Source organism: Orcinus orca, chromosome 13 (genome assembly GCF_937001465.1).
Source record: "Orcinus orca chromosome 13, mOrcOrc1.1, whole genome shotgun sequence".
NCBI classification, from domain to species: Eukaryota; Metazoa; Chordata; class Mammalia; order Artiodactyla; family Delphinidae; genus Orcinus; species Orcinus orca.
Window position 1 is genome coordinate 81,722,391 of NC_064571.1, and position 24,262 is coordinate 81,746,652.

General features: G+C 36.6%; 1 protein-coding gene across 1 annotated transcript in view; it reads right to left on the reverse strand.

Annotated features, from left to right (window-relative positions):
* LOC101280496 (calmodulin-binding transcription activator 1-like) overlaps positions 1-23,180 on the reverse strand; it is a 64,337-nt gene extending 41,157 nt beyond the window's left edge. The window contains exon 1 of the mRNA XM_033437534.2: positions 23,035-23,180. Within this exon, the coding sequence (XP_033293425.2) occupies positions 23,035-23,180 (146 nt within the window). The remainder of the gene's footprint in view (positions 1-23,034) is intronic.
* Between the last annotated feature and the right edge of the window lie 1,082 nt (positions 23,181-24,262).

Below are 24,262 nucleotides of genomic sequence, written 5' to 3' on the forward strand. Positions count from 1 at the left end.
TTATCCAGGTACAAAAGGTTGGGATCCTTCACTGGCTCTCCGAAGGCCAGTACCCTAATGCCTTATAACGTTAAAAGCCGTCTGCAGCCTGGCTTCTGCCTGCCTATCCAGAGTGATACGCCGAGGCTCCCCCTCTAACCACCGTCCTCAGATGCCCAGTGTCCTAGTCACACTAAAATGATCCTTTCCCTTTTCCTTCCTCTCCTTGAGGATCCCAGCTCCTGGCCCAAATCCTATCTGTGGTCTCTCAAGACCAAACATAGGCAATTGCAAGGCATTGCCCAGCAGGACTCAGGGGGAAAGCTGTCCTCCCTGCACCAGACTTGCTGCAGAGCCAGCTGACAGCAGGTTCTGGAGGGAGAATCAGTCAAGGACTCACCCCCACCCCAGGCTGGCACATACACACACACACACACATGCATAGCTATATTCCTAGCCCACCTGCTCCACTGGGAGCCATCTGAGGAGGAGAGGGGGCTCAGCTGAAGCACTTTTTAGGAACCTCTGCTAAAATCTTATTAGGAGGACTTGACTAAAGTACTCTTTTCAGCTCTGACTCAGTACTTTGCCACTCTGAGTCCTTCCACCTCCCCCACCTCCACCCCAGCAGGTCCATAGAAAGGCTGGAACTTTTGTTCAGCCTCCTCAGCAGGTCACTCCCACCTGTGCCGCATATCCTGTGATGGACCCTCACCCAGAGGCTTTCTTTGGGGAAAATGGAGCACTAGGGAATCAGAACCACTTTTTCCTCTTGTAAAAGCAGTCACAGAAGAATAAAGGCTTGATTGTAACTTCCAGCTCAGTTCCTTGTCCTAATTGACTACCTAGATGCCCTGCAGCTCTGACTAGTTCCATAGATGCCTGGAAAAGTCCTTTATATGCTGTGAGGCACAATAAAATGTTCTCTTAGAGTCTTCTCTCCTCTGACTCATAGGAAATTGACCTACTCCCTACATTATAAATGTGTTTTTGTCCCACATATACCTCTACATGTATGATATCATTTCTCATATGGCTTTAAAATTGTATACTCGTTTGGCTTTTTTGCCTAAGAGACCATAAGGCTTTTTTTTCTTTTTTTGCGGTACGTGGGCCTCTCACTGTTGTGGCCTCTCCCGTTGCGGAGCACAGGCTCCGGACTCGCAGGCTCAGCGGCTATGGTTCACAGGCCCAGCCGCTCCGCGGCATGTGGGATCTTCCCAGACAGGGGCACGAACCCGTGTCCCCTGCATCGGCAGGTGGGCTCTCAACCACTGCGCCACCAGTGAAGCCCCGTAAGGCTTTTGAAGAAACAGACTGTCATAAGTCATTTTCCCATATAAACTATGACATGTGACATATGTAAGTGAATAATACAAATGTTCAATGAGCCAATTTATCAAAATCTAGTAAATGTTTTAATATGTGCTTCTTATAAAGATGTATCTGTTTTGCATTGCTTTATATAGTTTTAAAATGTTTAGAATATGAAAACAATATAGTGTAACACCTAGTATTATATATTATCAGAAAATGCGATTTTAAAAAAAGAATTTCCTAAATAACTAAGGTTTGCATCATTAAATGCCATTCGCGTTTATTAGTTTTAAGTATTTGTTCAGTGGATGCCATTCTAAGTTTATTGCTTAATACCTCTTTTTTTAATAACTCATTGATATGTATTTAGGTCATTATCAAGTTATATTCACATTTACCTTCTTATATAAATATGGCAAAAAATGTTCTGTGTGTTTAAATATCTCCAGTTCTACACTGTTCATAAATACTCCAATTGCTGCTGTTTCTATACTGGACTGATTATCCAAATTCAAATACAATATTTAGGCTATGTAGACACAAAATGAAATGGAAAAAATTTACTCATAAAAGTCATATATAAATACTACTCACAAAACATTCTCCCAAGTATTAAAGTATCATTACACTTAAATTTTGCAAAAATACATAGTCACTTAAATAACAGCATTATCTTAAACTGATAAAGGTATTTAGTAAAATATATATTAAGAGATACAAAACATGGCTCAAAATCCTTGGTATGATAGGATATTCGGTGAAATTCTCACTTAACTATTAAGAGACTCTTCTACTTTTAAGATGCGGCAATGTGGGTAATAATCCAGCTTCAGAAGAATAATAGTAAGAAAACCCGTTAGTAAATAGGAAATTCTCATTGCTATTGGAAAAAGTGGACAGGCCAGAAACTCCCTGATGAAATTTCTGAGGAACTTGTGTCCAATCAGCTTCCTGAAAAGAGTTCCTCTGCTCACAAACAGTCCCTCTGGCTCCCTTGTTAATGAAGACCTCAGATTGGAGGAAAAAAAGGAGAAATAAATCCTTTAGCACTGTTTAAAATAAAATAAGAAAAGCCCCTTTTTTAGATACAGGGTCACACATTGGCAAGGGAATATAAATGGAAAAAACGAGGCCAACTATTTTACTTGAAACACCATCTTGTAATTTGATAGATTTACTTATTCTCCTAAGACTGTATCAGATATTGTTACCCATCAGGTCATCCTATTCTGGGCATTTAGGTCCTTCTGTAGTTCATTTTCAATTGCCTTGTATTTTTAAAATAGAGCTTACAGATTATGGTTTTTTTGTTTTTCTTTCTTTTGGGAGATTTAAAATGAGTATAATGATATTAACAATATTCTAGTATAGTATAAAAATGCCTGGACTCAGGCAGTTGCTTCCAAGTAGGATATAATAGATACCTGGAAACTATTGCATTCAATAACTACAAACAGACAAGCAACAAGTTAAAAAAAAAAGGAAATAATGAATTACATGATACAATTGGTTAAAATATTGAACAGCTATGGATGCCAAGAAAACTTGAGGAACTAAAATTCTAGACAGGGAAGAGTATTTTCTAGCTGAGCTGAGGTGGTTGGCCATTGTCTTCCCTGGGAACTTGGTCTTCAAGTCTGATATAGGCAGAGGATCTGGTTCCCTGACAATGGCAGAACTATTTCACTAGAGAAAATGGAAAATGATGGAACTTGCTTCATAGCTCTAGAGGCTTGTAACCTGGAGAACACAAAACTCACAGTTTGCTTTCCTCACTGTGTTTTGCCAAATGGTAGGGCCGTGTATGAATGTGGGAGCCTGGAAAGGCAGAACTAAATCTATTTTTTTGTTACTTGAGATAAAACTTTACCAAGAACAAGTTGCCCCCATGCAGCACCTGCCAGATTTTTAACCTGAATAGGAAAGCAGGCTAATAGAGCTAAATTCAAAACATCTAAAGGGACAAACTTTCAAGCCAGATTAGAGAGAAACATGGCATGTCAGGAGGCAGACATGTGAAAAAACAAAACAAAACAAAATAAAAAGTCAAAAGCAGAACAGAGAGAAAAATCCCAGAGTCTCATAGAGCAAGAAACTGTATCTTTTGGCTCCCTATGTTTCCATTAACTTTGAAAATTTTTCAGTCATTATTTATTCAAATATTCCATCAACCTCCTTTGTAGGATTCCAATTAGAGATGGTAGACAGATTTTTTTTTCCACATGTCACTATGTCTGTTTTATTTTGTCTTTGATTTTTCTGTGTTCAAGTTTGCATCATTTATACCATTAGGAAATCAAGCTCACTATTTGTTGTTGTTTTCTGTAGTGTCAACTCAGTCCTTAAGCCTATCCAGGGAATTTTTAATTTCAGTTACTGTATTTTTCAACTTCAAGTGTTCCATTTGGTTCCTATTTTCTGTTGCTTTGCCTATATATACTTATATGAGTATATTTATCATGTTAATGTTATTTAATATATTTATCATTGTTGCACTTAAATCCTTATCTGCTAATTCCATCATCTCTTTTACTTATGAACCTACTTCTTTTGTCTGATTTTTCCCACCTGCTTTTGAGTCATAAATTCTTGCTTCTCCATGTTTCTAGCATTTTAAAAAAAAATTTTTATTGGAGTATAGTTGATTTACAGTGTTGTGTTAGTTTCAGGTGTACAGCAGCAAAGTGAATGATACAAATGAACTTACCAAACAGAAACAGACTCACAGATCTCAAAATCAAATGTGTGATTACCAAAGGGGAAACACAGGGGGAAGTGATAAATTAGGAGACTGGGATTAACATATACACACTACTATGTATAAAATCCATGTTTCTAACTTTTGATTGAATGCTTGACTTTGTGAACTTTGAGTTGTTCAGTGGTAGATTTTGTTTTCTTTCTTTAAATATTGCCATACTTTGTTTTGGTCAGTAGTTAATTATTTGTAGGTAGCTTAATTATTGCTGTTTTAAATCTTTTTTAGGGCTCTTATTCTAGGGCCACTTTAGCCCTACTACTAAGACATGGTCCTTATGGGGAATCTCCTGAATGACCAGGATGTTTAACAAGATCTCTTTATCCTTGTTACTCGGAACTCAAATATTTTTCAGCAGTGCAAGGTCTGAGAATTGTTCAGCTTAGAGCTCACTACTAGTTCCTTGCCTGGCCTTGTGGAGTTTCACCTTTTGCATAGCAGTTTAGTATTCAACAGTAGCATCAAGGGACTTGCATGGCGTATCTGGGGCTCTTTTCTGTAGAGTTCCACGGTCTCTTTTGTTCTACTCCACGAAGTTGTCACCTCATTCTCCTTAAACTCCAGCCTCTTTCTCCTGAACTCAGGGAGATGGCTATCTTCAGCTTGTGTTCCTCATCCCATGCTTCATTCCAGAAGTGCACATTATGGGGCTCACTGCCTTTATTTCCCTGCTCTTTGGATCTGTACTCTTTACTGCCTGTTGATAAAGTCTGAAAATTATTGTCTCATATACTATGTCCATCTTACATCTGTTTATAGTGTAAGTGCAAACTCAGTGGACAGTAATGCCAGAAGAAAAATTCTGATTTAAAAAAAAGATGTTCATCATCAACTTTCTTACAAAATAGCTGTGGTTCATTTATTCTTTGTAAATAAAAAAATTTTTTTTTCTGGTTTTGATGCCTAGAATTTGTATTTAAATTGCTGAAATGTGTTAGCTTTTTGTACTCTAAGTCCATTTGTGCTCCATAAGTTTCTTAATTTAACAGGAGTAATTTTTTTTATGCTGATACTGTGTGCTACCAAAATTCATTCCCATTATATCAATACAAAAGTAAATATGTATGCTTTTTAACTGACTTCAAAGTAACATTTACAATAAAGTCAACTATCTGCTTTGGAAGACTACAATTCTAAAAGTGTTAATTTGATTCCTTGAACCATTCGAAAAGAAAATAAAGCCATTATCAGAATTAACGTAATTATTTAATTTGCAGTATCCAATGACACTATATCAGTTAACGCCATATAAAGTCTCTCTTCTGCTAATGTAGCCAAAAAATGACATTTTAAAAAAAATCATATGTGGGACAACTTGGAATCCAAAATGAATAAAATTGTTTAGAAATGTATTCATTTGATTTAATCATGTTTCATAGAATAAAACGTAAACACACTTCTGAAACTCTACCTGTTAAATTGTCATTTTCTATGACATCTTGTTAAGTATCTACTAATTTTGAAGTACATGCTGACGTTGTTTCAGCAGGGTTGGCTGATGATGGTTTTCACGTCATTGGTAATATCGCTATAACTCCATGGTCGAAAGTAAATTCAATGAACATTTTGTGCAAGCTATAGATTCATTATCTGCTTTCTTGAAGAACAAAAATTTAATTCTTATGTTTTTATTAAACATTTACTTTTTGATCATTGCTGCTGGAAGACTTTGCAAAAATACACAGGCAATTAATGTGTAAAAATACACTGACAAACAAGGTAAATCAATAAATACATATTTTCACTGTACATTACATGAGCTACAGACTGCTCTGTAGGTCTCTGACTGTACTTCTCAGCCTCTGTTTGCTGCATGTTTCTTATATTCTTAATCTCTAATTTTCCACATTTTTCACTGACAACACTGACATTTTGAAAGCCTAGTTTTGCTTGAAGCCTAAGGCATCAGCTATGGCAAAGTTGGCTGGTACATTTAATATGTGGCAGGCAGTAGTACTGAATACTTTTGCTGTTAATATCCAAGACTAGAAAGAGTTTGCTGTCCATAACCATTAGTCTCTGAATATGCTTGTACTATTTTTTTTTTTTACATGAAAGCCCATTTGCTGTCTAGAACGGAAGGTATAGGTTAGGTTGCATATGAAAGTTTCATGGAAACAGAGTTGAATTACTATTTTTCATATTAATCTGTGTTACTAAGAGTAAGCCCTACTTAATGAAAATGGGTCTCATGAATGAATTGATGGCAGAAGCCACAAGTACAAATCGAAGTTCTCCAAATCCACCTGAATTTACTTTAATGAAACTTTTAATTATAATATTTTATATTAAAATTAAAATATGGAATAACTTATAACAGACAGAATGCTGGTCCAAGAGGACTATACCAGACCTTTCCTAGGCGAAGAAGACATATAGCCTCCCTGCCTTAGAAGAGTCCCCCATCCCCACTGTGTCTTAGTCAATTGTTTGAATTATTTTACTGATTTCTGCTATTTAAGTTTTGTATACATTCTCCACTAGACAATGAAAGCAGAGACTCTGTCCATTATTTTTGATGTGTCACCAACAAATGACGGTATATGCTTAGATCACCGTAAATTTATTGAATGAGGGGAAAATACAACAAAACTTAGTCTCAAACTTTAAGAGAACTATATAAGTTCTGGAAAATATTTTGATTAGCAGTATTGACTGTAGCGTTCAATTTGCATTTCATATAAATATTGAAAAAACGTAAATGCGAATTAAATGCTTTTAGAAGAGTTTTTTGTGTACATAGAATTGTTTCAGGTGAAATGGAGGAAAATAACGACAGAATGTACACAGTCCTTGATACTGTGATTGTATGTGTGAAATGGAATTTGACAAATATCACGTACATATGTTAGTGCCATGTAGGAAAAGAAAAGATTCACTGTGGATTAAAGACACTAGAGAGATGTTCACTGAAGGAGGCTTGAGCTGGAATTTAAGAGAGAAGACTCTTAATAGGAAGATATTCTCTGTACCAGAGGAAGATCATGTGCAAAGTGTTGAGATGGGGCTGTGCCTGGCATGTGTCGGAGATGTTGATAGAACAGTTAAGCTGAGGAAAAGCTTTTGTATAAAAGAGCAGTTGGTGGAAAGTAACTAGAGTCAGGTTGTAAAAGTTCTTGAAGGGCAAGTTTACAAGTCTAGACTCCAACTTGTTGAAAGCCATGGAAATCATGTGAAGAAAGAATAAAAATTCTAAAAGCAGTTTCAGAATAAATTTGAGGGAACGGTTATTAAATTTGAGCTGGATTGCACTTGCAATTCTTTCAACTGCAAGTGTCGGAAAACCAGGCTCAAACTGGCTTAAAGAGTAAGTGGATTTATTAGGTTATTGCAAATGGAAAATCTAAAGATGGCTATCTTCGGGCATGGTTCAATGAAGGAATTAACTCCAATTCTCTAATATTCTACTTCCTATTTTGTTGGCTTGACTTCTTAATTGTATGGCTCCATTCAGGTTACAACACAGCTACCATTAACAACTGGAGCTATAAGGTTTCTTGTCCTTTCTAAGCCATGTTATGTCCTAAAAGTAAACCTGAGTACCTTGGGAAGGAACTAGAAATAGTGAATATATCCATCCAACCATTCTATAAGTAGTGGGAAGCAGGATAAATTATGATTATTTTTCTATATGGTCTTATTGTGCTAGTGATTACAGGCTAGCAGTTATATATTTATGTAAGTTATTAAAATTCATCAGAATAAACATATGCATGGCAAACTTTCAGTTTTGGAACTATATAATTTTATTATAAAGATAAGTAAAGATAAAATTAATCTTAATAGTTTCTGTGCCTTTATGCATATGAAAAAATTAGCAATTTTCTGATCCATGACACAAATTATAATTAAATTGCAGTAAAACAAAACAAATGAAATATTTGGCATATTCACTAAAACACTAAAGTATGACTTTCCCATATGACCAAGAATACACTAGCAGGGAATTTCTTTTAATTCCCTGAGCTAGTCTTTTAAAACTTCTTTCCTCATCTGCTTCATGTTTAAATATAAACTCGGTTAAAAGATGGAATGGGAAGAAAATGGGTGAATTAGTATACAGTATGTGACAGACATGCTTACGTATGACCTCATTTAAGTCAACTAACAGCCTTATGAGTTACTGTGAAAAAGGTAACGATGGCAAAGAGAGAGGATACCTAATTTGCCACAGTTCACGCAAATTATCAAGTGGTAGAGCGAGGGTATTAAACCAAATAGGCTATCTGAGAAGGCAATTCCTGCCCTTGTTTTTTGCTTTAATTTACTAACTTCTTAGTATTTTCAGTGGATGCATTTGAAGTCAGTCTAGTTAATTTCCTAATGTGGGATGCCTTGGCGGTCGCCTTTTGGATCTACTTCTTGGTACTTTGTACCAACTGGTATGTCTTCCAGTAAGTACAGCTGACACTTATCTCTTGCCTCCTCTTCACAGAAGCATGGCCAAATCTCTGTTATCGGTAAAGAAGTCAGTCGAGATCTGTATTTTACGTGGACAGGTTTGATCTTGCATGTGGTTAACAAAACAGTGTTAGAATTGTTGTTTCTAGGTATTGGTATTTCTATGCCTTTCACCACCACTCTTTTAATGGGTCCCAGAATTCAACTGACTTCCTTGTTCCACAATCAGAAAGATTTAAATGCTAACATTTGCTAAGATTAATAAGAGCCTGGTTTACATTCACAACAAAAATTAAATGACTGATACATAGTTTCCTGAAAGCACATTTAGACAGGCTACATAGGTCAGAACGTGATAGTAAATCGAGGAGAACAAGGGGAAGGCTAAAGTTTACTAATAGGTTGGAAATCCTCAGAGGAGAAACACTGGGAATAGTAAAATATTCCCTTTTGCCTCTGAATATCTCTTATGTGGGAACACAAGTGGGAAGGAATGCCAATTATCTATCTGTCTCTAACTATCAAAGCCATACTATAGGAATTATTTTCTAAATCGGGTTTTGTCTTCCTTTCTGTTATGCCTATATTGCTTACAACTACAAAATCTGTCTTTTACATCTCTAAAAAAAAAAACTTGCATACAGTGTGACATCACAATAATTATGTCTTGAAATTACTGGCTGTGGCATGTTTAAAGAAATTATAAAAGGTTTAACAAATTTTTTTTCACTTAAACACTTCTGAGGAATGTGGAGGTATGTATGTGTCCCCCCTCTATTTCACTTTGTGTTTCTCTAGAGAGAATGTACAACGCATCGTTGTTTTGCTTCCAGTTGCTAAGAAGAAACACAAAAAGTTTCTCTGACTAACAAGATCACCTAATCATCCCTAGCAATCAAGGGATTTGTAAGTGTCACTGTACTTGTTCACATATTTCCAGCTGCTAAGACAAGTATGATGAGTTGTCCTGAGTGCTAAATTTTTCTTTTCTCTGACCTCTAAACCCTAAGTGTTTGAAGACCATCAGGGAACTGAAACCTGGAATTTCCCACAGGAAAGTTGCTTAATCAAACCCATTCAATATGTTTATATCTATGTTAGTTGAACCACTTGCTATGTTACCTTTAAATCCCATCTCTGTTAAAGTGCTTTCTTTGCCTTTTTAGTTGGTTAAATTCTTGGGTAGGAAACTGCAGCCTCTATTTTCTAATTAAACGACACAATTCCATTTTCTTCAGCAAATACATACTAAATTCAACAATATCTATATATACGTTGGCCTAAGATATGTACTCGTGCAGGTATATTGAGGCATCCTTTTCTGGGTTAATCAGGTTTCTATTGTCACAAGAACATAATGAGCCTCTTGGAAGATACCATATTGACTACTCCAGTCTGAGAGCCTGTGTCCAAGCTGACAGTCAGGTAGCTTGCATACAATAGACAAGTATTCTAAACTCTAGGGGAGAATACAGAAAGCAAGCAGAAGCTGGAAGGAAATAAATATTTGTAAGAATAGAAAAGCGCTGGGTGATTTTATAGATTTAAAGGCCTTTAGCCTGAGAACAAGCCAAATTCAGCACCACATGAAATGGCTAGAATTTGAAAGAAAACATAATGTTTCTGGCATGAAGAAACAGTACAGAGTTTAAGGCAACCACAGCTGGAGGAAAGTAAGAGGGCATTTCATAAAGGAGAGATCCAGTGAAGAGAGCCTGGATTCTGTGTATATACACTGCCCACATCTCTGGCTGGCTCCTGCATGGTGCAGATTCCAAGAACTGCAGTGAAAGTTGAACGTCTCTCCAAGAAACAGAATTGACAGCTTGAGTTCATCCAAGTTAACTGACTACTAAAACAAACAAAGCTAATACTCTTTAGAGGAATATGACATAATTTGGATCTTCAAAACAAAACATTCACAGTCCAGAAGGTAGAATTCAAAATTATCCAACATATTAAAAAACACAGAAACAAAAGGAAAACATGAACTATTCTTGAGTGAAAATAAATGGAGGGTTGGTGACTGTGACTGTTTGAGGCTTAAAATGATATTTAAAGTCTCAATATTCTACAGGGATGAGAAGGCCAAGAAAGTTGCTCTGACATCAAGACAGACATATTCTCCAATAGCCATTACTTATGTGACCAAGGAGAATAATGAGAAGGAAAAACCTCACAAAGATACAGCATTTTGTGCTCGACACAGGGACAGCCTAGGAAAATGGAGTGCTCACCATTGTGGGGCATCAGGGAGGCTGTTTTTATTCAGAAAGAAAAATTAGTTAAATATGTAGCAACCCAAAAGGTAGAAAGTGAGTTGCCAAATATTTCCAGCTCTGAGTTCTGGAGGCACGAATAGAATTTCACCTCCTGGAATTTATTGCGTTTGCATGGGACCAAACGTTTAATTATTAAATGATTAGTAGGCAAATTAATAACAAATTACTTATGGGACATGTTCATTATCTGTGCCAATAATAGGTCAGAGTATTTTAGTGCAATGTAAGATCATTCATCCATATTTTTACTTTTTTCTCTAGCAAAGGAAGTGTTAACATTCAAAATGGTGGTTGCTGCTCTATTAGATTTCTAAGTAATTCCAAGGAGCATTATGGGTAAGAATTTATAGTGAGAAATGAGTCTTTGTTATTTAAAATGTAAAGTATTTATCAAATATCAAGTATTAAGCTTCTGACATTGCTGGTTTACTTTAGTGAAGCATAGCATAGGCTGACCGTTAAGTAGACTTAGCCAGCTGTTTCTGTTTTCCCTGTTGGCTATGATGAGTCACCCATGAGGTCTCTGCTGCTTGTGATGTCTTTGATCTCCCAGACGTTTTGCTGAAACTTTGAACACCTAGCTGTTCTGCTTCATCTGTTGTTGGTAACCCTATCTCTTTCATGGCCAGCTATTAGAAATGTCTTTACAGTGAGTCTTATTATAAATAGAAAGATTCTACTGTTTCAAAGGTTTTCTCTTAATCTCCCTCTGATGAAATTTCTTTATCTGTAAATCAGGATAATAAAAGTTTACTCTCTAGAGAGTGTTTAGAGGGATTAAAAAGTAGATACTAAGGATTTAGATATGCCTGGAGATGTTACCATAATAATCATTTATCACATGACTTCCAGCATTATCCTTATCTCTGCAGTCTGATGGCAGGTGTGGAAAAGCTTAAGACGATTTTCTGTACTATGTTCGGAACTACTGGATCACCTAGGCATTATCTCCTACGCATTTCAATCAGATATTGTGATTATTCCACCCTATTTAACCAAATTTGCATTCTCTCTAGGTCTTACATTATAAACAAGACACAAACCTTATCTGTTGAAGGATATTTCCAAATTCATCTGTGAATTTTCATGCATGTTTGGCCATCTCTCTTTGGATTTAACTAACTGAATCAAAGCAGGAAATAGTAATTCTTAGAGAGACTCACTGTCTAAATTCTTGTCAAAATCGCTTTGACTCTCACTCTGCCAGCAAACCTGGAAGTTAAACGCCTATTTTCCTTTTAGTGAGAAAATTATATTTCATCTTATAAGGGATTCTTCACAACTTTATGGTTTGAGAATCATACAGTCTGAGACTTTCTGACTTTTATCTCAATATGCACGCTCTGCTTTTTGAATTAAAAATAAATGCACTGGTTTAATGTGTGAGAGATAATGGAAAAGGAAGGAAAAATATGAAAAAGTAAAACTTTGAAATTTTCAGATTATATCTGACAATAGTAAGAAGGGTATTTTTTGACTAGGGACAATATTTAATGATCTATATCAACAAACTAAATTTGGCATTGCTAATTGGGAAAACTGCATGCTGACACAAGTATCTGTCTACTACTCTTTGTTTCCAATGCACGGTGGGTCTATAACTTCAGCTCCATACATGCAAGCTACAGGCTAAAGCTTTTTTTTTTTTTTTTGCGGTACGCGGGCCTCTCACTGTTGTGGCCTCTCCTGTTGCGGAGCACAGGCTCCGGACGCGCAGGCTCAGCGGCCATGGCTCACGGGCCCAGCCGCTCCGCGGCATGTGGGATCCTCCCGGAACAGGGCACGAACCCGTGTCCCCTGCATCGGCAGGAGGACTCCCAACCACTGCGCCACCAGGAAAGCCCAGGCTAAAGCATTTTTGACCACTCATGGGGTTCCCTTCCCGTGCTCCACCTCCTTCCCTGAAAGAGAAAGGAAATCTAGTCCTAAAGCTTCAGTGGTTCTTGCTTTAATTTTCCTTATTTGTCAAATGACTGATTATACCCTATTTGACCACGGCCAACAAAATACCTCACCTCTGTATTGTCTTCCTACACAGATGGATGATTATTCCTTTTCTAGTTATTACCTCTACTCTGCATATTGTTAAAGTTATGTATCTTAAATCTTGTAACTCAGTAAATAGGTATTTATGGAGCTCTTGGATTTTGCTTCCTTGAACGCTGAGACAATGCTGTGTATGTTGGCAGCCCAAAAAGTACCCAAATCCCTACACTGACATTAAAGATGCTCAAAAATATTTGTCATCAGAATATTCCAAGCAAGTCTAGTGAAAGCATTTAAGATACATTATATACTCATAGAAAGCTATCACTGAGAAGACTTTCTCCTTTTATTTATTTATTTTTTTGCTGAGCAGTATAATATGGATATATATTCAAAAATGAACCCAAAATATTCATACTTTTGTGATTATCCTTTTGATAACTTACAATCCTCAAATTATGGGTTTTCAAATGTCTGGATTCTTTTCTATATAAATGGAAGATTTCCATAGATAACTCCTGTTGCAGCTAATGACAGCCATACAAATTAATCCAAAAACTGCTTCTGTTGGCACATCTATTATAAGCCTGCATTTCTGATGATAATTCACCTAAATTTTTGTCCCATAATTGGAAATATGATGATGAAATGGCTTTGACAATATAACTACAAATTTCTCCCTCCAATAGCTCTGTATGGTTTTAAGATAATAAGCAAGAAGCAAGGGAACAAGCTAGGATGCCCATGTTTCGGTGGCTTTTTCTTTCATAAAAATGAATTGGGTGTGCTTCAATGTACGTTAAAATAATGGCCAAGCTGTAATTTGCATAATTCAAAAATGGTGACAGAACTTTTAAAAATGTGAAATTACCTGAGAGTTAAAAACAATCCTGTGAATGATGATAACTGGAAAAAAGGTTTGGGGCAGCATATCTATGGTTTGCAGCATCCATTCAACCATTCAACCAAGATGGGAAATTCAGAACTGCTATGGAACAAGTACAAGTTGATGAAAGAAGCGTGTGGTTTTTCTGCTAATAAAGTAAGTGTTGCTCATAGGAAGGAATGATCCAGTTCTTTCTTTTGATGTAGATATTCTGGAAGAGAGGGGTCATTCCCTTTGATTGGCCTAGTAACAAGAACTCTTGCCCAACAGGCCATGCGTGTGGTTCAGAATCCCTGACTCCGGTAACATATTTTTGTGTTTCTCCATCTGAATAGAGAAGGTGTCTTTATACAGAATATAGTTTATTTAAAGATCACTATGAACCCTGCATTGCCACAAACACTGAATTAATTCTCCCTAATATCTGCTTCTTTGCATCACTGTTTCACAATTCCAGATTGGGACAATTGAGTCTGAGCGGACTATCTGGCCCTGTGCTTATTCCCCACTGAAGGGGTTACCAGAAAACCAAGAGCAAGGTGCTTCATCTTCTATGCGAGGGAGGAAGGAGTCACTGCTACCAAAGTTCATAATACAGAAAATCCTCCATACATTGGAAGGAGTTCAGATGCTCGGCAGCCACCTTCCTACCTGTGACAAATGGCAAGTATCAAGGTTGCGAAAATAAGCTCTGAAATTAATCAAACTTGGGTTCAAATCCCAGCTCTGGTGCCACCTAAGTGTGTTTTTTGAGGAAAATGATGTGTCCTCTCTGAACTTCAGTTCTTCAGTTAGTAAAATAGGGAACACATCTTCCCTAACTTAGGAAAGTATTGTTTAAATTAAAAGAATGTAAGTAAAGACAATAACACAGTATCTGACATACAGTAGATAGTCAGTAAATATTAGTGGTAATTGCTACAATGACACATGGGTTCTACTTTATTCTTAAGAGTTGGGTGGGGGGTGATATTGGTGATTGTGATAAAAGTAACAGAGTTCCTGATGGCCAACATGCTGAAAGTTCTACTAATCATTTGGGGAAATTTCTCCTTAAACTAGTTCACCTCTGCAAGAATCATATTCAAATGAAACAAAAAGGCTACTCTGCAAAAGCAGGGTAGAAAATGCCTTAAAATTAAGAATCATTTTATCACTTAACCAAAGTACAAGTAGCAGCGTTTGAACTGAGAGTAAAACCAAAGACCTGGTCTTTGGCATGTTTGCTTTATACTTTAGACAACATATTAATTGACTGATTTCTAAAAGAATTAGAAGGGAAAGGAAATATGAAAATGTTATTAAGTCACACTGTGAGTGTAGAGGTACATTTTCTAAATCCAAAATGGGTTTGGTTTTTAATTGATGATTTATTTTCTAACTTTATACTAATTTGCAAATTATTAGAAATTATTAAAATTTAAGTCATCCACAATTTGATATTTATGAAATGCATTTTATTACAAAGAGATATTTTCTTAAATTGTCACTGTTTTAAAGAACTGGCTCTGATGTGTACATTTATCATAGCTAACTAAACTAATAGAACTGTGATGAATAACACTCAACGTGTAGCTGCTAAGATGTTCTCAATAGGGACTGCCATCTAACTTGCATTTGAAGTCCAAGAAACCTGTCTACATGTTGCTCCTTCTCAAATATGTTGGATATGAACATTTTAGGGGGACAAAATGCAGTATCAGTTATCTCACTGACATTAGTCTACATAGATCATTGTGATTATTATATTTACAAAACTATGTACTCTTAAGATGTATTGATAAAATAGATGCATTTTATTTGTTTAAGATTTTAGTAATTTAAAAACATTTATATATTTTAAAAAATATATGCCAATTTATATTGGATTTGATTCAGAAAAGTTTGCTTTGAACCGGCAAAAACAAATTTTGACAGCATCTTCAAATACTCCATAAACTTTGTGATTTCTAAGTAGCTGTCACTCTGATTATTATAACCCATTCTTTTTCAGTAGGGAATTAAGACTATCACTCAATTCACTAATAATTAGATTCAAAAAATTTTGCTTTGCTTCATTGTTCTCAGGGTCTTTATTTGCACTTTCCACATTTGTTTTTTGTTTCTCTTCTCTACCTATGTACAATACAAATGTATCTGTAACCACATCTGTGCAGGCATGCCATACATATGTATATACCTAAACCTACACAACACTAAGTACTTACAAATTTTGTATATAAAATGATACAAGCACACACAAATACACATCTTCATCAAATGGGGCTTGCAAATTGTTCAATATGTAAGATTTTGATACCTTAAATGAAACATACTCTCTTAAACATATTTTCTGCTATTTTTAGTCTCTGTGCTACATACAATGCACTTCAGCATTGTGTTATTTAGACATTTCTTAGCCTCTCATGGACTTAGTTTGATCACCTGCAAAGAAATGAAGTAAGATTTATGCCTCCTATGCTTGTACAAATTAAGGTAATTATCCTACACGAACCATTTATTCCCTCTCTAGCCTCTTGCTTGGAAAAATAGAATGTGCTCAATAAAAGGTATTGGTCATTTCTAAATTCTAAAATTTTATGAATTTGATGATAACAGATCCTTCATTCACTCTCTGATGTCTGCACTGATTCTTTTCTTTTCTTTATTGAAGTATATTTGACCTATAATATTATATTAATTTCTGGTATACAACATAGTGATTTGATATTTTTATAGATTACACACCATGCAAAGTTATTATAAAATATTGACTATAGTCTCTGTGCTGTACATTACATCCCCATGACTTATTTATTTTATAACTGGTAGTTTGTACCTCTTAATCCCCTTCACCTATTTTGCCCCTCCCCAGATCCCCTCCCCTCTAGCGACTACTAGTTTTTGTTTGTCTCATTTTTTAGATTTCACATATAAGTGAAAACATGCAGTATTGGTCTTTTTACGTCCGACTTATTTCACTCAACATAGTACCCTCCAGGTGCATCCATGTTGTCACAAATGGCAAGATAAGATTTCATTCGTTTTTTTATGGCTGAGTAATATTATATTAAATGACTATATATCCATATGATCTTCTTATCCATTAATCCTCCATTGGTTACTTAGGTTGCTTCCATATCTTGACTATTGTAAATAATTCTATGAACACTGGGAGGCATATATCTTTTCAATTTAGTGTTGTTGTTTTCTTTGGATAAATACCCAGAAGTGGAATTGCTGGACTGTATGGAAGTACTATTTTTAATTTTTTGAGGACGCTCCACACTGTTTTCCACAGTGGCTGCACCAATTTACATTCCCACCGACAGTGTACTAGGGTTCCCTTTTCTCCACATCTTGGCCAACAATTGTAATTTCTTGTCTTTTTGATGATAACTATTCTGACAGGTGTGAGGTGGCATCTCATTGTTTTGATTTGCATTTCCCTGATAATTAGTGATGGTGAGCATCTTTTCATGTGCCTGTTGGCCATCTGTATGTCTTCTCTGCAAAAATGATTATTCAGGTCTTCAGTCGATTTTTTAAAAAATCAAATTGTTTGTTTTTTGATATTGAGTTGTATGAGTCTTTATATTTTAGCTATTAACCCCTTACTGGACATAGCATTTGTAAATATCTTCTTCCATTCAGTAGATTGTCTTCTCATTTTGTTGATGGTTTCCTTCACTGTGCAAAAACTTCTTAGTTTGATTTGGTCCCATTTATTTATTTTTACCTTTTCTTCCTTGCCTGAGGAGACAGATCCAAAAACTATTGCTAAGATGGATGTCAAAGAGTGTACTGCTTACGTTTTCTTCTAGAAGTCTACGGTTTCAGGTCTTACATTTAAGTCTTTAATCCATTTTGAGTTCTTAATTATATTATCCACATGGGTATAAAAACAGTCTCCTGCCACTGTATCCACTCAGGCAGTGGTTATCATAATTTTGGATTTTATGAGTTATAACTTTAAAAATGAGAACTGTTGTAGATTTTCCATATTTGTAATTTTTCCAACTAATGTATTTTCCACATGTACATATTCTAACTCCCACTTTAATCTTTGATGTTCAAAACAGAATCAAGGAATAAATGACAATTTAATTTCTGTCAATGTAAGCAGCACAGGCAGTAGGCATACATAAAATTTTTCTTGAGTACTAGTCTCTGGAATTAAACTATTACATGTATAAATACAATGATGGGTCCAGTGCAAAACAAATAATGAACATTCTATCATGGACTACTGTGTGCTCAAATTGAATTGGAAAGAATAATAAATTAGTGGTGGACAGTATACTGCTGGAGATGGTCTTCCAGAGTCAAGATCCGTCAAATGTCATCTAAAAAACCGATATTGTAACCCAGATGATAGGAGTCGTGTGAGGCTATAGAAGGGGTGGTACAGGGGAAGTACACAAATACAGTATATTTGCTTTTAAGTTTTTGTAACAAAATTAAATTTAAATCTCTAATTAGTAAACCCCATAATGGGTTTTTTTTTTCCTTTGATTTTGTTCAAAATGATTTTAGGCCTTCTTTCTCTCTGCAGGGCAGTGAGCTGGACATTATTGCTTTATTATTTCAGCTGCTTAGGGAGGAGGTAAGTTAAATGTCTGACAGGCTTAGCTGCTTTCTCTACAAGAAGCCTGCTTACTCATTCTTGGTGGGGAGTCTGTTTCCTGGGTCAATAATGGATTCTGTTCCCCTAGGTTTAGTCAATTGCCACAGGTCTGAGGCGAATGGGCCTTGATGCTAGTAGTTCAATTTAGTGCTTTCATGGTCTGATTCCAGGTGGTGAGTTTGCCTACTTTTTACTGTGTAACCTGAGATTGTGGAGTCAGGGAATATATACACATCTAGGAGGGTTTTAAACATACTTAAACTCACTGGTGTGCAGTTGGTAATACATGACAGACATTTCTCCAGCTCCTACAACTGTGAGAGCAGTCGGAAGCTTCAGGGGTCCTTGCAGACCCTCCTAACTATTCCCGAAAACATGTTGCCCACTTGGCTTGCAAGTCTACATCTTCTGCTAAAACCTTTAGGTAGCCAACGTTTCCTGGGATCCTGAGGCAGCATGTATCTGTTCCCAAGGACTCTGAGAGTCCACAAGCAATTCTATTAGTCCACTCCTAGGCAAGTTATTATCTTTCATCTTTCTACTTCCATCTCAAGGAAACATGCACATGGCTGTCCTTCATGTAGAGCTTTATTGAAGGACACTGGAATCACTCACTCATTGGTAGAAAATCATTTGAAAATATTCTGGGTCAAAATATGAAGAATAGTATAGTGTGCAGTTTGTTGCCTCTAAGTTAATTAAGCCTTCATTGTTAATTGAGACCAAATTGGCTTAAATTTGAGAGGGAGTATGGACACAGGATATGAATAGACTGTGGAGCAGATTGCTTCCCTAGAATTCTTATACTTCCATGTAATAGCTATTTGACAAATACTGGATGTCTCCATGTCTCTGTCACTTGATTTCCGCATTTATTTAGAGAAAATCATATGAGTAGCTATAACATAGTGTTGGTTTTTTTGCAGATACAATGATTTACTGCACATAAAGTACATAAAACATTGACTGGCACCTAGTAGAGGTTCAATAAATGTTAGATATAATTTAGCAAAAAAAATTGATACTACAGAATTCAGTTACAATAAGAATACAGCCCAATTCATTGATATTGGTCATTTAAATATGATTCATTGTAAAATATTTTTAGATGTTTTCAAATTGATATAATGAGAAAGGGAAATAGATAAGGGAAGGTGCAGTTAAGATGATGCAATGTGTTATTTTGTGTATCTGAGTATCACAAACAATTGCTAGTAGTAGTATTGCTGTGATTTTTATCTACAGCACGTCTCTATCACTTGCCTAATAGAGTCCTTTTTAATTTGAAAATGTGCACCACACAGGTATGTATAATTATATGAATGGCATCTAAGCAATTCCTGTGGCCCTTTTTCCTTCAGATATAACTCTGGATCTCTGCTATGTGAGGAAATGTTCTGCAGGGCTTAGACATGAGGAATATCCCCATCTAAACTTTGATACTATCTATGCTTCTATAACTTTTTTTAAAATTCATGTTTGAGTCAACAATGCCAAAGAAGCTGCACCTACTACCGACAGACTTGTCATTACACATTTTATTTCATAATGATCCTCTGATTCATATTCATTTTTATGTGATGATATATTGCTCAGTAACAAAGTTTAATACATGAACTTATGTGTGACTTCGAACTGTTGATAACAATGACATTTATTAAAATTTAGGCAATTTTATTAAGCCAAGGTATACAGTGGATATCCTTCCCCTTAACGTCTTAGATTGTAAGTCTTAAATTTTCCATACTATTTTAACAATTTTAAACATTAAGAAGAAGAAACACTTTTACCTGCATGAAAGAATAATGGAAAAAATGTATGTTGTGTATATGTGGATACATACAAATATTTATCTAAAACATTTATGTACGGATATTTGTGTTTATGTGTGTCTCTATGTATGAAACATGCTTCTTGTATATGTATCTTTAAGTGTGTGTATATATATATGAAACATATCACAGAAACTTGCACAAATAATAGGCATGTAGCTTGATAAATTTTCACAAAGTGAATATAGCTTGCAAAAATCACCCAGATCAAGAAACAGAACCCTACCAGCAATGCACAAGCCCCCTTAAAACTCCTTAATGGGGCTTCCCTGGTGGCGCAGTGGTTGGGACTCCGCCTGCCAATGCAGGGGACACGGGTTCGTGCCCCGGTCCGGGAAGATCCCACATGCCATGGAGCGGCTGGGCCCGTGAGCCGTGGCTGCTGAGCCTGCGTGCCCGGAGCCTGTGCTCCACAACGGGAGAGGCCACAGCAGTGAGAGGCCCGCATACCGCAAAAAAAAAAAAAAAAAAAAAAAAAAAACTCCTTAACATCCAAGGGTAACTGCAATCCTAGCTTCTAACATATTGATAGATTAGTTTTACTTTTTCTCAGTAGTTTTCTTTTTTCTTTCCAGTCCGTGAAGCTTCAGAGTTTATATATAACCATGTTGGGGTAGGGGACTGAATGCTCAAGACCCCTCCACTCTCCAGTCCTTTATGATCACAATAGCTCTGCTGGTTTCTTGATCCCCAGCAGTTCTTCTTGGATGTGTAGTTTCCAGCCCTGTACCCAGAATCAGCAAATGCCTTCTGAGAAATGCTGCTGCAGAAAGCTGTGTGACCTTCCCACCCTTCTCCCCTCCATGCATCATTCCCCCTCTCTTCTAACTGTTTCTTCAGCAGGTCTCTTATGCCATCAACAGGTGAGGAATTGGGTTTTATCTAGCTTTTTTAGTTGTCCTTGATGGGATCATTGTTCCCTTACAAGATATTCTATCTTACTTAGAAACAGAAAACAAGAATATAATATATGAAATATAATTTTGAGACCTACATTCTATATCATGGTATGAACATTTATTTATGGTTGTGGTCAGAACCGGCAATAATAGTCAAGATAAAACTAATTTAAAGAGTGAGTGAGACTTCCTTGGTGGCGCAGTGGTTAAGACTCCACCCTCCCAATGCAGGGGGCCTGGGTTTGACCCGGTCAGGGAACTAGATCCCACATGCATGCCACAACTAAGGAGCTCTCGAGCCACAACTAAGGAGCCCTCCTGCCACAACTGAGACCCAGCACAACCAAATATATAAATAAATAAATATTTTTTTAAAAAAAGAGTGATTAACTCAGACTTGTCTGAAATAATTAACTGAAATATTAAGATAGGCAAAAAAAGGCTGTTAAATAAAATGTTAATTGTGTTTGATTCTTGATCAGAGACAAAATAAAATTCTCTTTATTCCATAAATAGTAAAAATATAACTCTATTGTATTAATAAATGTTAATAAATGTTTCAGGTGTTTCTCTCTGGGGTTATGGCAGCACTCCCTGAAATTATGGCAGCCAGCAGCCATATTTTAGTCCACACGCTTATATCAGAGCCTTGGCAGAATCATATTTAGTTTTAGCATTCAAAACTTTAAAAATGAGATCTACTTCACACCTGTTAGAATGGCTATTTTCAAAAATATAAGAAATAACTAGTGTTAGTAAGGATATGGAGAAAAGGAAATCCTTGTGCACTGCTGATGTGAATGTAAATTGGTGCAGTCACTATGGAAAACAGTATGGAGGTTCCTCAGAAAAGTCAAAAAGAAGACTATCATATATATAACCCAGCAATTCTACTTCTGGGTATTTATCTGAAGAAAATGAAAACAGTAACTCAAAAACATATGTGCACCCTCATGTTCACTGCAACAATATTTATAACAGTCAAGATAAGGAAACAGTTTAAATGTCCATCAATGGATGAATGGATAAATAAATTCATACAAAGAGAATGAAATCTTGCCATTTGTTACAGCATAGGTGGACATTGAGGGCATTATGCTAAGTGAAATAAGTCAGACACGACTTCCCTGGTGGCGCAGTGGTTGAGAGTCTGCCTGCCGATGCAGGGGACACGGGTTCGTGCCCCGGTCCGGGAGGATCCCACATGCCGCGGAGCGGCTGGGCCCGTGAGCCATGGCCGCTGAGCCTGCGCGTCTGGAGCCTCTGCTCCGCAACGGGAGAGGCCACAACAGTGAGAGGCCCGCGTACCGCAAAAAAATAAATAAATAAAAAAATAAGTCAGACAGAAGAAAGATAAGTGCCATATGATCTTGATTATATATGGAATCAAAGAAAAATAAGCTCACAGATACAGAGAACCAACTGATGGTTGCCAGAGGGAGGGTGAGTGGTGGGTGAAATGGGTGAAGGGGGTAAAAAAGATTCAAGCTTCTGGTTATAAAATTAATAAGTCATGAGATATAGTGCACAGCATGACATTATAATTAATAATACTGCATTTGAAAGTTGCTAAGAGAATAGAGCTTGAAAGTTCCCATATCACAAGAAGAAAAAAAGTTTTGTAACTATGAAGGATGTTAACTAGACTTATTGTGGTGGTCATTTTGCAATACATACAAATATCAAATTATTTTGCTGTAAACCAGAAACTAATATAATGGTGTATGTCAATTATACCTCAATAAAATTTTTAAAAATTAAAAAATTAAAATGCGATAACTAAAGCCAAGAAAGAAAAAAATTCTTGAATAAACTCACATTCTAGGATGCTATACCAGAACCTGTTACTTTTTAGATAGAGTTATAAAGTTCTAGACTAGAAAAGAACATTTATGATATGCTGGTTATGCGTTTAATGCTTCTCAGTTTCATTTACATCCCTTCTACCTGTGATGTAACAATTGCTCAGGGCCCTTTAAATATTTTTTCTTTGCAAGTTGGCTGGATCTTGAGCTCTGTCAATAGACAGCACTGGAGAGACATCGCAGGAGGGAAGGGTTTAGCTTACTGTTCTGGTGTGAACGTTACGTGGGCTCCTCAAGTGTGCATGCTCCAGTGACTGGCTCCTGCAATGTGAGCAGCTTCTCCAGCATTCCACTCCTGTAGCACATGGCTTCTACAGTGCCCAGCGCCTGCGTGGGCAGCTCCTCCAGTGCCAGGCTCTGGGAATGCATGCTGTTTCTCCAGTGGTCAGCCCCTGCAATGCCTAGTGACCAACGGCACCTTGTGGTGTGGTCAGAAGATTTTCCCAGAAACCCAGTGACCAACCATACTGATTTACTGAGGACTGAGGGGATCCCTGGAATATGGGACTTTCTGGTTTATAATTGGGGCAATCTCAAATAAACCATAACAAGACTGGTTGCCTTAATGGGCAACTGCTCTGTCCTGGGTGGTTTAGCAGCCTCTGGGGAGTCACCTCCCCGTGAAACTTTCTCTGGAACCATAGAAGGCATGCTCAAGTTCACCCAGCATGGCAGTTTAGTGACTTCTCTGCCCCCAGGGGACAACAGCTGTGACCTCCAGCAAGGTTTGGATCTCAGACTTGGGCGTTAGGGGTACACTCAGCCCAAGGCCTAGTGGTTGCTTCTTATCCACTATTCCCATATTGTTTAGAGTTCTCTTTACTTACTTTGAGCCAATACCTTGTTACTCAATTTCCTGTTATAGTTAATAATTTTTTATGTGAAATCTTCCCCATTCAAATTTCTGTGCTGATTCTGTTTCCTCTTTGTACCCTGACTGATATGTACAATATATTTATTTTTTAACTAGCACTTAGAACATCTTCTGTCACACAGGAGGTGCCAAATACATGTATGTTAATATATTAACATATATAGTATATATATATATTATATTGATATATATGTTGGTATGAAAACTTTATCAATACCCCTCTCACAGAATTGAGCAATTGAAATCTATTAAAAAAGCTTTTTGTGGAAAGATAGAACTTTTTCTTATCCCATGATATTAAACTGGACAGAATAATATAAAAGCTGAAGAATTATACATTTTTTCTTATCTTGTTTCATTCCAGAAGTACCATGGCAATAAAATTTTAGTCCAAGTCCGGAATAATAAAATGGCCTGCCTGGATATATTGGGGAATAAAGGCTTTTAAAATTTACAGTTAATAACATTTGGGGGGAGAAAATGAATAATAATTCCCCCTATTATTAGAATTTATGGACTTCTTAGAGTAGCCCAGGATCACAGGGCCTGAAAAGGGACTGCAATTTTCAAAGCGGAA